General features: G+C 39.1%; 1 protein-coding gene across 2 annotated transcripts in view; it reads right to left on the reverse strand.

Annotated features, from left to right (window-relative positions):
* Positions 1-204: 204 nt before the first annotated feature.
* FEM1C (fem-1 homolog C) overlaps positions 205-15,283 on the reverse strand; it is a 39,559-nt gene continuing 24,480 nt past the window's right edge. The window contains exons 3-4 of one of the 2 annotated variants that reach the window (XR_005225697.2): positions 9,232-14,262; positions 205-9,098 (exon numbers count right to left, since the gene is read on the reverse strand). Coding sequence is in view for 1 of the 2 variants with exons in the window: in XM_037901568.2 (XP_037757496.1) it covers positions 12,953-14,262 (1,310 nt within the window). In the remaining variant the exon portion in view is untranslated. Of the gene's footprint in view, positions 14,263-15,283 lie in introns of both variants that reach the window. The other variant, XM_037901568.2, reaches the window with a different exon arrangement.

The raw sequence follows: 15,283 nt of genomic DNA on the forward strand, positions 1-15,283 counted from the left end.
GAGCTGCAGGCGGCTGTGCCATGTAAACAAACTGTATCGCGGCCCGCAAGCGGATTACCCCAGTGGGCCGCAGATTGCCCACCACTGGTGTATAGGGTGTGCATACAGGAGTGCATTCCGTCACACCAATTCTCATGATATTTGGGTTTTTCTTAAACTCTCAGTTCCTGAAGCCTAGCAATTAGGTGAGACTCTCTGAACTTTTTAATAGAAATCTTCTAGCCCTCACATTGTGTAGAAAAGCTTGGAAACCTGACCCAAGAGCACCCTAGCACCTCAGGAACCAGAAGACAAACTGAACATAACATTTATTATTTTAAAAACATTTCATAATTTTTAAGCCAATCTCATGATCTTTTGAAGTCTGACTTGTGACTGTTGAACGATTGGGGCTGGCCATATTGCTTCTACACCCATCTCCTCCTGTGTAAAGTGGATGTAAACCATTACGATTGATTTGGCAGTCTCACAGCCTCTTGCATAGGTATAAATGACTAGAAGGGGGCAAGGCAGAGAAGAATCAGGCCCAGTAAGTTTTTATATTTTATTTGTTCCTTGTTTTGCTTTAAGGAAAGCTGCTACAGCAGCTGCTGCTCCTTTAAGTGGGCTTGAGGTTAGGCAAGGGAGCTTCTTGCACTGTGGTGCTATATTACATCTCTCCTTCTCGTGATGATTCCTTGGAAGTAGCCAATAGACTTTGACCTGGTCTACACCTAAAACTTAGGTGAACCTAGCGACATCACTCAGAGGTGTGAAAAAATTCAGAGACATAGTTAAGTCAACCTAATCCCAGTATAGACTCTGTTAGGTGGAAGAATTCTTCTGTTGAGTTAGCACAGTCTACACTGGGGATTAGGTCGGTACAACTTTGTCTCTCAGGGGTGTGGATTTTTCACAACCTGAGAGACATAGCTATCCCAATGTAAGTCCCTAGTGTAGACCAGGCCTATGTTATTACAAGTCAAGCAATGATTTCTCAAATAGCAAAGCAGATAGCAGCACAGGTGCCCTGCTAGAGGAGGAGCTCGCCCCATATCTGATCCATAATAAGTGTGGAAATTATAAAAGGGTCCACAGAAATTTGGAAGAGGGAATGGTTATGAACTGAATTTATAGTGATGGGATAGTACCTCAGCACCTGGGAATTTGGAACTATCCACAACATAAGGATAATTTAAGAAGAAATAATGTTTTGCAGGAGTTATTATTAGAAGCTAGAAAGGGGGTGGGGGTGGGGGGAGTGATGGTAGTCTCCTGTGCTCTACCCACTTATGACACCCCTGGGAGCGGCTATTCTATAGTTTACACACATTTTCTAATCTTCCCTCTCCTCTCTTGAATGCTTTGGCCAGCAGCAAAATAGTTAACTGTGTTGACATAAATATTCATGATTAGGTTTCCCAGTTAACTTTCCCACTGAAAGGACTGGAAGACTGCCCACCTCTCAGAGATATTGTTTCAGGCATGCTGCAGCCAGGGCAGCATCGATTTGCCACCAATTCCCTTTTGAAAGTCGTCTTCTCAACCATAAAGGTTAGAGTTTTAAACTTACTTTTAAATTAAAGATAAGATGCAAGCAGAAGAGAAAAAGTACCAACTCTGTGAGCTGCTATCTCAATTGCTGGCTATTGTTAATTCCTGCACTTATGTGTTATCACCATTAAATCCCCATTTAGTTAAGAACCATCTTTCACCCTCTAATATTCTCCAGCCTACAATATCTCCACTGCCACATTTAATAGTAGTAATCAAACATTACAAATACCCACCAAACACAGTAGCACCTATTCTACCTATACTTTCTACTATGTGGCACGCAGATTTTACAGGTATTGAATTTTCTCAGATACTGGAGACAAACTGAAAAATTACTGACCTCACTTTCTGTGGAAAATGAAGCAAATATTCTAATGGTTGTGCTATTTTGCAAGTAAGCTATTTTACTAAGCAAACCACACTTCCACGTTTCAACAAGCGTGACCATTATGATGTAAAGACAAGGTCACATACGAGTAGTTCCTCATTTATGTACAATTACTCCACTTGAGGAAAGGAATAAAGGGCTAGATCCACAAAGGGACTAACTTTTAGGTGTTTTGCCACCCAGGGGAATCTACAGTCCTGTGTTAGGTACCTACGCACCCTGTACAATGCATAGAGACAGAGAGAGATTCACAAAAGCCAGCAAGCTGAGAAGGAAGCCACTTGAAACAGTTATTAGAAACGCTGAAGAGCAGAAGGGGGTGATGTAAGCCCTGCCCTCTCAGGGAACTAGGCACTAAATCTGGGCTGGAGGGAGGCACCTATCACTTCTTGGGATTCTCAGCCATGAACCCTTTCCTGGAGTTAGGCATTGAAACTGGTTTTTGAATGAAACACCAGAGGAAAAGAATGAGGAGTACTTGTGGCACCTTAGAGACTACCACTCTGAAACCTGTCACCAGAGGAAAAGAAGGTTATGGTGCTTCCCACCCCCCCATGTGTAACTTTTAGCCCAGTGGCTAGAACCCTCACTCAGGCTGGGGGAGACCCAGCTTTAAATTGCCCCTTTTCCTGAAGTAGAGATTTGAACTTGAGTCTCTTCTCAGGAGGAAGCTCTAACCCCTGGACTATAGGGTATTGTAGGGCAGGTTTCTCCAAATGTCTCCTGTTGAAGCTGTTCCATTGTGTATATGTAGTTAAACAGTCATAGAGCCATAGCTATGCTCTGTACAATAGCTGCTGTGTTTTACATCAGATATATCTGTACAGTAGTGATGACCAAACTCGATGCACAAGTTTTGCACATCAGTTTGTAAAGCACTGTAGAATCCTTCAGTGTGTAAGATCATGAACACAGTCTAGCAAAGGTTGAAGTTAATTTTTGTTTCCGTTATGTTCGGTCTTCACAACTAAGAGTATCCAATATCACTAGACAAAATAGTGTTTAGATGTGCAGTTTTAAGTGTCATGTTATTGAAAATGTTAATCTTTGTAAACCATTTCTACTTAAGAGGATACACCTGTCTGAACATCTGGGCTTCCTATGCAGCCAATAACTGGCAAGTAGGTGAACTAATAGGACACAGAGTTTTGATACCATTGCTTCTCCTCAGCTCTTGGTCTTTCCAGCCAGGGTGGTGGGCCTTTTTCTTTTTCTGAAGTCACCTTGTGGCTTTCAGTCATGCCACTCTTGGACTAAAGGCATATGAAAAGTGAACACCAACCCATGAATAAAACAATCCATTTTCTGGTGATTTATACAACTCAAGCCATAGGTGCTTGTCCCTCCCCTGAGGAGAGCTAAAAATAAAACTTCTTCAGAAATAATTCCTAACGGTATTAAAGACTGTTTGGTACAGACAGTTATGGCTGGTGCTAAATCCAAGAATTTAATAGTATCTTTCAGCAGACTACAGGGAGTAGTTAGAGATTGGGGAGTCCTAGAAGTTTTTAAAAAGTCTTGTAAAACTCATAAAGAATAACCTCTTCTGTTTTTCTCATTTTCAGAATCAAACACTTCCCCAGATTAGGATTACACAGGAAAATTCCAAAAACTCAGCCAGCCGATTGCCCAGCTAGCATCAAATGGTATGAGGTCCTTCTGCAGAGGAAATCTCCCTCCCAGAGGCATTGAAAAATGAATTTTAGAAAGTGCTATTTTTTATTTTGCTCCACCGGATTAGATTTTTTACAAATAGTATAAGGAAATGGTCCCTGCTGCCTATGGAATGTCCACATTGCAGGCAGAAACGAGCCTCCCAGCCCAGCTCCCTGAACTCAGGCTACCTAGCAGGACTCACAATGGTGCTCTAAAAATAGCTGCAACAGGCTGCAGCTCCAGCTCCAAAGCCTTTTTGGGGTGGGGTTCGAAAGCCCAACCCACAACATGAAATCAGCACCCACACAGCTACTTTTAGAGTGCTAGTACAAGCCCCACTAGTATACTCCCACATGCAGTTTAGACATACCCCTAAAGTTCCTGGCTGTAGGGACATTCCTCCTGAATTCCTACAGATACTGTTTTCACCATGAACTAATTTAATATTCAGTCGCTCATGTTGTAGCAGCCAGGCAAGGCATTAAACTTCAACAGGACTTTATTTTTAAAGTGGAAACCTCTTTACCAAGCTGCTGCTGCACCCTCGGTAGCTCTCACTCCGCCTCCTCAACCCCCCCCCCCCCGTTTCCTGTCCGTTCAGACTCCCAACAGCCAGTGCTCCCAGTTCTAATAATTACAAGCAGCATCTAAACACCACAAGATGCTGTTTTCATCATGAACTAATTTAATATTCAGTTGCTCTTTGGCTTTCCTATACTCGTTAGGCTAAAAGTTAGAGCCTAGAATAACTGCAGACAAATTGTCTGAGGCAGAGAATTTGTACTGCAAGGCCTTGTCCACAGAAGTCTGTATAAAAACACTTACTACCAAGATTACAGTAACTGTCAGCAACATCATCGAGGACTCGTGCAGAGAGGATTCAAGAGTTTTTAGCACCGTGTCATGCAGAGTTCCTAATGGCTAAACACTGCTGCTAAAACACTAGGGTAGAAGGATTCTTGTTTTCACCTTCCTTTTATACTGTGGAAACATCCTACCATTAGGAATATAATATTTCATGTTTTCTTTTCAAACCTAGGTATCCATGACATATCAGTAAACATACCAGAGCTCCACTGATGCAAGCAGCTTTGCACCATTGCTTGCTGCTGATTCAGTAGGGACACTCTTTTCTAGTGTAGAGGCTCCTCCACAAATAAAATGACCCCATTGCCAATAAGTGAGCCTGACATTGCAAGAGCAACACACTCTCTGTCACACAAGACTTTCTTACTGGATGTTTTCAGCTACTGGAAAAAAAAATCCATCTGCCATTGTTCATATATCTGAAAGAGAAGCAAGAAGCATGACTCAAGTGAAGGAGTGTTGGGAAATTGCATTGGGATGCTGGGTTGCTCCTTGCCCCTTGTGGTTAGAGCAGTATGCCCAGTTATCTAGATTTTCTTACAAATTGTGACACCACTTTCACTTTTTAGAAATAGGGCACTCTTCTCTTTGATAAATAAAGAAGTTAGTGTTTGGTTCAGCCTCTGAAACTGACTTCAGATAGTCAGTATTGGAGATTTTTTGCTATCCACCAGTTGGAACTGATTCTTTCACGTTATTCTGGAACCTACTGGAAAACACCTCTCAACCAGGTGAAACCTGCCCTATCAACAGCAAGGCAAAGTCAAGCACGATACACAGCAAAGGTTGGTTTTAACAAGTTCCCCACTTTTACACAGCAGACAATTTTAAAAGAAGTAGATAAATGACACATTCTTATCATCATCACATGCTTCTGCAGTACAAAAGAACAGAGGGTCACAAAATAAGGAACTGGAACTTCCCGCATAGATAAAACTAGTGAAACTTTTAAAATACATTGAAAAATGGACACGTTTAGGACAGTTCCTCAGAAGTCCCAAAGTGTGCAGTGTGTTAGAACTACCACATCACAGGCTTTTAAACAGAGGGCCAAGCTTCTAAGTACCTTCCTCCATTCAAGTACAGGAATCCACTATATGTGCTCTCCGAGTACTTTGTTTATGGATTTATAACAATTCACTAAGGGCATGATCTTGCCCAGTACCCACCCAGAGTCTTGCACAAGGTAAACCGTGATGAACAGGACAGCTAGTTAGGCAAACCCAACCCTATACTAATTCCAGTGATGTTAAGCAGCTGCCAAGTTATTTTTCTGCTCAGTAGCTGGAGAATAGCTTAAGAGAGAAAGTGTAGCTAAGTTATTCCTTAGGGTGATAAGGATCATGTTGAAGCCCATGTTTCTTCTGACACACCCTTTTCCCCAATACAGTTTTGTTTAATTTAAAAACAAACAAAAAACCTGTACACTTGTAAGGAACAAGAGTACAAAGACACTTATGATTTAGCAAGGGCCTGATCCTGCTGATGCCCTCAATTCCCATTTCAACGTCAACCAGAAGCTGTGAAAAAAGCATGGTGACAGAAGGGAGAGAGGAAGAGGAGGGAAATGTTAAAGACAGAAGGGGCAGGGAAGAGAATGTGGAGAGTGGGAAATAAGCGGCAGAAAAGCTTGGAGAAGGGAACAGAGAGGGATGGACAGAGACGGAGGGATCAGGTATAGGAGCACCTGGGCTCCCCCATTTTAAGTTTCCTTAGCGGGATTCATTCATTCCATACACAGAAAAATAAATTAAGAGGGAACATGGGTTGCAGCTCTTGGATACTGCAAACGGGCTGAGCCCTGGGTAGAGGTAGTGCTCTCCGAAGGGGCAGGAGGAGAACTTTCTGGACCAAGGATTGGGACGGAGTGTGATGGAACAGGGATTTTTCCACGTTGACTAGTATGATTAGTTTTCAGAATGGTAGGTGCCAGGTATTTTTTCTCAAGCCATAATCCTTCAAAGTCTTAACCTTTGTCAGCCACTGAGGAGTTTCCTCTCCCAAGCCCCATTTCATAACAACTTTAAGCATGTTAAAGTAAGGAAGAGTTGTCATCCTTGAGTAGGTCAGACATTTTATTTGCATCACTCCATACAAATCTGATTACATAGTGTTTCCCTGAACCTAACTCCTACTGAAGTTGTCATCGTGAGTGTCAACGGTATCAGAGCTCAGAGAGTTAAATTTGAATTCACTGTTTCTCCCCAACCTGATTAGCAGGCTTTCGCAACTTGTCTGCAACTATTAATTTCTAGACAAACTTGACATACATTGTTCTTTCACCTTATTTAGGAAAACAGGCAGATAAACCTCATGGTGTGGTTCTGGAGAGTTTGTGTTGCTGCAGATTTCATGTTTCCAATTACATTCCATGGCATAAACAGAACACACAGTTGAGCCCAGTAACTTGGGAGTCAACAGCATGAGAAAAATGATCTGTAAAAGTGCTGCTGCCCCAGTTCAGAGACCACCGTGACTGGCACAGTATAAGAACTAAACAACAACAAAATTAATACTTGTTCCTGTTTTGTTTTTTTTTTTCCAAGAGACTATGCGTGTGAAATTAATGAAAAGTAAATTTAGAGACTGAGGAAGGTTGGTCTTACAGTGAAGTCACAGGATAGACATGTTCAGTATATCTGATACATCCTCCAATCAGTAACTACATACTATTCTGGCAGAAGGAATTGACAGCATGAGCCAATTCTAATTTTTCAACTCTAACTTTGATTTGTACAAATTAGCACAGCCATCTAAAAGTCTGCTGTAGCAAGGAAGGCTGGAAGTGGCAAGTTGCTCATAAACTAAACACGGCCCAGCAGCAGCAAGGTCCCAATTCCAGATTCTTTCTACTAATATAAGTTCTCTCATTATCCATCAGACCGTAAGACTAATCATCAATCTAGCTAAGAATACAATTTATATAAACATTTGTTTTATTTTCCACTTCAATATTTCCTATTTGGCTCATGTTAAAACCATGTTTTATTTTCCCGGTGGGGTTGGGGGGTGGGGGGGGTGGAGAGGGGGAAATGCTAAAGGAAAAACATCAGAGGAGGTTGCACTTGAGTTAGATAGATGGTGCACTGAACATGGCTGAAAGCATAACAAAGACTGTTGTGCCAATGGTAAGAAATGACAACCAATCACAAGCAACAGAAAAACAAAATCTATGTTTTTACGCCAGTTTATGTTTAGGGTGCGAGATTTTGGTGACATATTATGAATTTTCCTAAAGTTTGTTCTGAAAACTGCTAATTAGGTTTGGTTATGCTGTAAACATAAGCAGATGTATTATTTAACATTTAAAGTGGCACTATTAACCGTCTGTTAATTTTGTGTACTTTCCTCCATCAGCTACAATGTCTTTTGGAAACTTGAAGTTATTTTTTCCCATGCTGCCTGTATTCTGAACTCAAACAGTTCCATTACAGACAGCAGGCATTTTTAGTTCCCTTTTGGATACAGTCATTGATAACAGCAGGAGGAAATGTCGAAAGCTGTAGCATCAGTGTTTAGCCATTCTTACCTTAATAGAAAATGCCCTCTTTCTTAGGGATGCTATAGCAGCCCTTAAAGAAAACAGATATAGACTCAGCCAGTTGTTCTCCGAAACAATTTTAATTTAATTTGCATTTTGGAGCCTAAAGAGATTAAGAGCAGAGAAAAGTTTATTCCCTTTTTACATTTCTATTAAAGCTTAATTACTTCACTTAAAAAAGAAATTGCAGTATTTCAATACACTGAGCTAGCCCTGCATAGGAAGTCTGTGACACGATGGGACGTTTATACAAAATGAGTTAAAAATCAGGTAAACAATCACTTTTCCACTTTGCCATCAGCGAAGGGTCCAAATCCATACAACAGTTATTTTCACATTTACAGAAGCCAAGTGATTTGTACAGTATAAAATAGTGTCCTTCAAACTAGATCAGATTATGTCTTCCCCTCATTTACAATGTACTGCCATCAACTCTTCTCCCACAAAATTACTTTGTAATACCAATTACCATACCATCAATTGACTTTACAGTAAAGAAGATCAACATTAGTACAATGGTCTTCATAGTCACTTGTCAAAATGACATAATCCAGTCAGCGTTCTACTCCTTACATTTGAAAAATCATTTAGTGAAATTTATAGCATAAAGTAGTCACATACACAGCCACTATTACTTTGCAATTGATATGAAAACTGAAGTGATACAGATGTTTTTCCTAATAAGGATTTTATCCTTTTGTAGAATATCTGCCATGACATTCCATTTCTTTTTTAAAAAATGGAAATAATTTATGTTCATCCAGTTTTAAAAGCAGTTCTCAACAGAGGATTGTTTTGGAAGCTAGGAAATATTTACCTATATTTTCTACCAAGAGCTGTTGCAGATTGGGTTTGGAATGAGACTGGATGGCTGAGAGACTGGGATTGATATCTCAAAACCAGGTTGGAATTTAACATCTTCAGCTATTTGGTGACCTACATGAAATGAGTCGACTGTCTCATTTAGGTGGCTAGAGAATGGATGTCTGTATCACAACAAAACCATTTAAAATGCTATCAGACACTAAGGATGGAGTAAAGATGAAGACTAAAAAAATTACCCTATCCCTCAAATATTTTGGTCCTCCAGTTCAGGAAAGATGTTTAGTGCTGGAATAGAGAGGGAAAACTTACATTAGTACTGCTGTACATAATCTGCAGATAAACAGATGGTTCTCAGTTCAGCCCCTTTCACAGACACTATATTGACTTAAAATTAGAATTTGAATGTCAGAAAGCCTACCTTTTGTATTTGCTGAAACACCACCACACTGATGCTTTAAGAAGTATCTTTACTTTGTGCACTACAGCAGTCAGAACCACCAAAGATAGCATAAATGTATGGAGAGTTCTTGCTATTAGGATGGCAACAACAGAGAGAGAAATATAAATTTCACTATAACATTCCAAGGGGGGGAAGAAGAAAGTTTCATTTTATACCACTGTAATTTTCATCTCCCTGGCTGAAGTATTCCAATGAAAACTCTGAATGGGATGAAGAACAAAAAAAATCCTTTGAGTGTGTGTGCATATATGTGTAAAAAAATCCACCTTCCCATCTCTCAACAAGCAGGCCTCTTTGGGGTATCAGTATCCCATCCTCTTAGGAACATGCTGTAGATTGTTTAAATACTTTAAAATGTGTTGTACCCCCAAAATGCATAAGATTGTATGTAATGTCCTTGACACAAATGTGGCACTGGGTTGGTACCTCTGGAACAGTACATTCCAGTTACAGAAATATGTAACAGGAAGATAACAGAGGGAAGGAGAAAGAGGGTTTTAAGTAAATAATGACAGAAAGGAGAAGAGAAAATAAATCATCATGTTCTGAAGGTCCTTTAGTTCCTTAGCATGCCTCAATTCCAGCTAACAGTGCTGCTGCATTTTTGCATCACTATGTTGCACTAGGATAACTACATTCCCAGTATTAAAGGAGTAACACGACCAAGAACAAAAAGTAATCAGAACCTTGTTTCAGCTGGTGGACAGCTAAGTTTAGAGCCTTATTTACAAGCTCAATAAAAGCCCACAGCACCCTAACTTATTACCTTCCAACGGAGTCTGGACTGCTTTAATTTGAAAGTGAAATAAAAATTAAGAAAGCTAATGTGAACGTTGGCGGCTAAGTGGCAGACAGGTTTAAATGTGCCAGCCATTACCCTCTGGAAGCCTAGGTTTAAATACCCGGAGATCATCAAAGTTCATTAGGTGGCCTCATGCAAAATTTGGAACAACAGATTTGCTGTAGGTCAGGATAGAGGTACATTGGTAGATATACAGGGAAAACATGCACAGGAGATTAGTCCCTCCCATACTTCAGGATATTTACATACATTTCTTTAAAAACAAACAGTAGAATAAACTTTCATACTAAGACTTGGCAACCTTCATTGGATCACTATAGATTAAAAAAAAAATAATGATGTGTTCCCTAAGGTTTTTATAGCAGGAAAACTCATGGGTATGTTTTCTAATGCAGAAATTTTGTTAGCACCAGAATAGCAGCACAGTATTCCTGTTTTTAAAAATCACAGTTCTGGACTCTCAAAGGTAAAACTCTTGGAGAAAATGGTCCAACCAAATAACTATAGCTATCCATTATCCCATTTAAAGTTAGAAATGTAAACTATTAATGAAGAGCAGCACAGATTCTAGAATACAAAAAACAATGTTTTAGAATCTCTTTTTGTATTATCCATGTTAGAGTTCCAACCACATTGTGGCTCATTCCTACAGCGTGGTGTTGGTTATTCATTAAATCTTCTTGAAGAATGGTAAGTGAAAGAGGAAGAATGTTGAAAATAAGAAAATGAAGTAATGAAACTTGTTCTTACGATCAACAATTGGTGTACCATGTGTTTTAATGATTATAAATCAAAGAAATTCAGATAATTGAATAGAAATGTACTACTGTATCCTTGTGAGATTAACTCAACTTTGCTTTTCATACAAACAATGCAAATGTGCCATGGGACAAAAACAGAGAAATTTGTTTCAATATATTTTAATGCAGTTTTCAAACTTTGAAATATGTATAAACTACAGTGCTTCTGACATGACTGCTGGCTGTTTAAAAGTCATCATGATCTGAGGGTGACCCAGCCACTCAGCTTCACTTTCCTTCACAAAGTAAGAGAAGGAGAGAGAGAATACCTAAACAGCCAAAAGGTAAGGAAAGCACTGCCTTTTTACTTACTGTCAAAGATGTGCTCATCACCAATGCAATTCAGAAACATCAAAGACAAAAATATTTTAAAATCAAATTAAAAAAAAAACAAAAACAAAAACCACTAAGTTCAAGTCACCTTAGTATCATTAATTTGGCTTTTGAAATTCCTCTGCTATCATCTTTGCAAGTTCATAATCTGATGAAAGTCCAGAAAAACCCACTGAATTTCTGTAGTTAAAAAAACATTAGGCATGGTTACTGACCATCACTGAAAAGAAATGCCAAGTCAAATGACGTCCACTGTGCTTGACCATTGAGCTGGCAGTAAGTTGCACTCTACTCAACCCAAAAGAATTTTTTCTCTTGAGAACAATTTAAAAACATTTGTAGGGCTAATGTGCCTGAATAAGTTTCATTCTGAATCAACAATAAAGTGCTGAATTATATTAAATTACCTGAATCTTACTCATTTAGAATCTTCACTTGCGGATTTCTAATCAAGTTGAAAAAGCCCTTTTTGCTGAGATAGCTAAGCTGTTGTGCAAATATTATAAAAATAGGTAACTTTCAATAGAAGCTATGTACACACCACAACTTCTGGTGTTTAAGTATGGCTGACAATACAAGAGATGAAAAATGCATGCAAATTATCTAAAAGGGTATATTTAAAATTAAGAAAAGGGAGGACACTGCTATGGAATTTTTGATACATTATAGTGAGTGGCTCTCTGCCAAGGTACTATAATTATACTAGATGTCTAAACCTGGTTTGACAAGCATCATGCCACCAACATGCTTTAGTTCCTTTTGTAGGTAAGGAAATTGATTTGTAATTTCAGACTACTGCATACATTCAATTAATTTCTTATTCAAGTGTATTATTAAGTTTGAGGTTAAAAATTTGAGCAAACTCTCTACATCTAGTCACACAATCAGCACAAACAAGACGTTAGTGCAGAGGGAAAGAGTCAGATGTACATGATAAGGACTCTTCCCCTTGCTGCATGATGCATCAGAATGACTTAGACTTAAATTTCAACTGGGTTACCAAGAGAACAAGAACAGGTTTTTCTCCCAAATTTAGCACATATTTCAAGAGGACTAAGAAAGCAACCTCAGATACAGCTAGAATAAAAGTCAAACCAAAAAGTTTGGACAATTGACACGTAGCTCCAAAAATTGTCATGCTGTGAAGGAAGTGTTCTCAGAAAAAGCTCCATAAAACTGCAAAAAATGCTGTTTGAGCTGAAGTTGGCCAACTGCTGCATAGAAATATGCTAACACACAACAGTCATGTTTAAGCCAGTGCATAGAGAAGATAAAGCACTTATGGTAATTGCAAATGTTAACAAGTCCATACAACTTGTTCAGTTTAGCAATGAGTTCATAGAAAAACAGAATTTGAGTAGAAATGCGCAAGCAAAAACAAAAAAGATGACCTTCCAACTGTATAAAATCCACATACCAGTAATAGTAAAAAGACACCAGTGAAAAATATTCATCTCAGTCCTAAACACCCAACAGGCAAATAAAACCAGAGTAGACAAGCCTTTGGCGGACAATTTTAAGAGAGTCTAAATATGGCATTACATTTCTAAATAATCCACAAAATATATTATATGGCATATTCATATTAAATACTGGGTAGCCAATTCTGCAGATCTGATGCTAATGATGCTTTAGCCAATGAGAACACGATAGGTCAAGCTAAATGAACGCCGGTGTATCACAACAGTGCTTGAGAAAGCAACAATTAAGGTCACCAACTCGTGCTTCAACAATTGTCATACTATCATCTATGGAGCAACACAAAGTTCTCTAGCTTTTCAGGGATGTGCCCTTTATAACATATGCTGTGATTCACTATAACACGAGCAGCAAGACACTGCAATGTAGTATGATTTATGGGCTGGATCAAATTTTTTGCCATTTCCTTCTCATCCAGCAAGTCACTAGCAGTTTGTTTATGCAAGTTTGTGGTGTCAAAGTGTGAACCTGACTTGATAAGAAGATTCATGATGTCTGGATGGTTGTTCAGTGCAGCAATGTGTAAGGGGCTGTTATCATCAGAGTCTCTGACATTTACATCAGCACCACATTCCACCAGTATAGCAGTAACTTGTAGAGAGGGGAACTTGCAAACAGGGTAACGACCCACACATGTAGTATTCTTATCAACAGCAAGATGAAGTGGGCTGAAGTTATTCTTCCCTCTAGGCTGCAGTTTAAGAAACCTGTAAATAGTCTGCTTTTTAAAATGGTCCTGTTCTGGACTGCAAGGAACTTTTTCCAGCAAGCAAATTAAATGCAAAATGATAGAAAGGGCTTTGTTCAGCTGTATTTGGTCAGGTGGACACTGAGTTTGCTTGATAGCCCGATCTATTTCGAGGACACTTTTGCACAGTATTCCCATAAGATCATCAAATGTAACGGTGGTGCCTAGGAGGCCTTTTGCCCTATCCTGTAGCATGAAGGAAAAGAGTTCAGCAAATGACAGTAAACTGCTGGCTGTCATAGGGCTCAGTGGGTCTAAATTGCTTTGCTGCATGTCCAAAGCATATTTCCATAGGTTGATGCATCGTTTAAAGTTTCCAGAGTCTGCATAGACTGCACCTCTGTACCTAATATAATAAGATGTATCTGGGTGAGAAGGACCAAGAATACGTTCTCTAATTAACAGTGCTTGCATTCTCATCTCATCAGGGTCTGCAATAAGATTTTCTAGCTCTTCTGCACTATTCACCTCCTTGGCATAGTCATAAGCCATAATTAGTGTTTGTGGCACAGGTTTGCTGAGGATATTAGTCCTGTCACTGTACCTCATGTCCATAGCTCTTTTCCAGTATTTCAAAGCACCAAGAAGATCTCTTTTTTTGTCCACAAATGTTGCTCCTAAAAGCTCCAAAGCATTGATACGTTCTGCCTTACTGGTCTGTACATGCTGCGTCAGGAAGTCCACAATATTTGTATGACCTGTCACACTGGCTGACAGAAGGGGAGTCATTCCATAGCCATCTTTTTCCATCTTTGCACAGTATTTAAGAAGCATCTTCATGATGTCCAAGCTTCCAGATTCTGCACAGTCATGTAATGCAGTATTTCCTGACAAGAAAAGAAAATCGTAAGTGCACAAAAATCATGATATATTTATAGAGCTATACTAATAGCTAAAGGAGAAATACTTCATGCATACATGTCAAAACAGGCAAGCTGCAAGTTAATACCTGGAATACGCTGGACTTGATTAAAATACCAAGGTTGTCAAGCAGCTATACAAGTGCAAAGTTACTTGATAAAATTAAAGATGTTTCAAGTAAACTTTTGTCTCATTACTCCAAAAAAAGACAAAACAAAACAAATCCTGGATCCTTCATTTGTGGTAATTTCATATTTGCTTTTAAGGATAAAACATTAGCTCTAAACATGCTACCTCTATCCTTCTAGACTCTTCATATATCCTTCCTCCTTTCCACTACCTGATTTAAAAAAACAAAACAAAAACCAACCACCCAATACATATAAACTTATGCCAACTCTTCAGCAGGTTCATTTACTTGCACACGGTACGCTCATCCCCTACCTTTCATCTGGGTCTTTAGATAGTAAGTCTTTCAGGGCAGGGATTTTTCTTTCTGTACTTGTATAACACTAGCATAATGGGGCTCCAATCCCAACGGGGGCTTTCTGATGCTGTTATAACATTTAAATGATCTAGGAAATATGGCTATTTCATTTGTCTAATCTACATAAATTCAAACACTCTCGCCTTTGTATTTGATTAAATTATTCTACGGACACTGGGTTGATGAAGTAAAATGCATACAGCATATTTTGTCCACCTAGTCTTTATCCTAAAGTCCCAAGCTTTATCCCCCTGCTATTCTGGTTAGGATTCCCAAAGCCAAGAATAAGTTAATAGAAGAAAAAAATAGTACATTGTTTCTTGAAAATATCATGGGTGTAGTCTATACAAGAGTGTAAATTGTAAAACACATCTGAAGAATGTATTTTTAACGATGGATTATTTCCCATCAGTACCACACTCCAAGTGTATCTTGTAAAATGTACTAAGTGTTCTAATGCAGTGTGTGGGAAGAATCCAGAAAAAAAGACAGCAAGCATT

This window comes from Chelonia mydas, chromosome 5, assembly GCF_015237465.2.
Source record: "Chelonia mydas isolate rCheMyd1 chromosome 5, rCheMyd1.pri.v2, whole genome shotgun sequence".
Classification (NCBI taxonomy): domain Eukaryota; kingdom Metazoa; phylum Chordata; order Testudines; family Cheloniidae; genus Chelonia; species Chelonia mydas.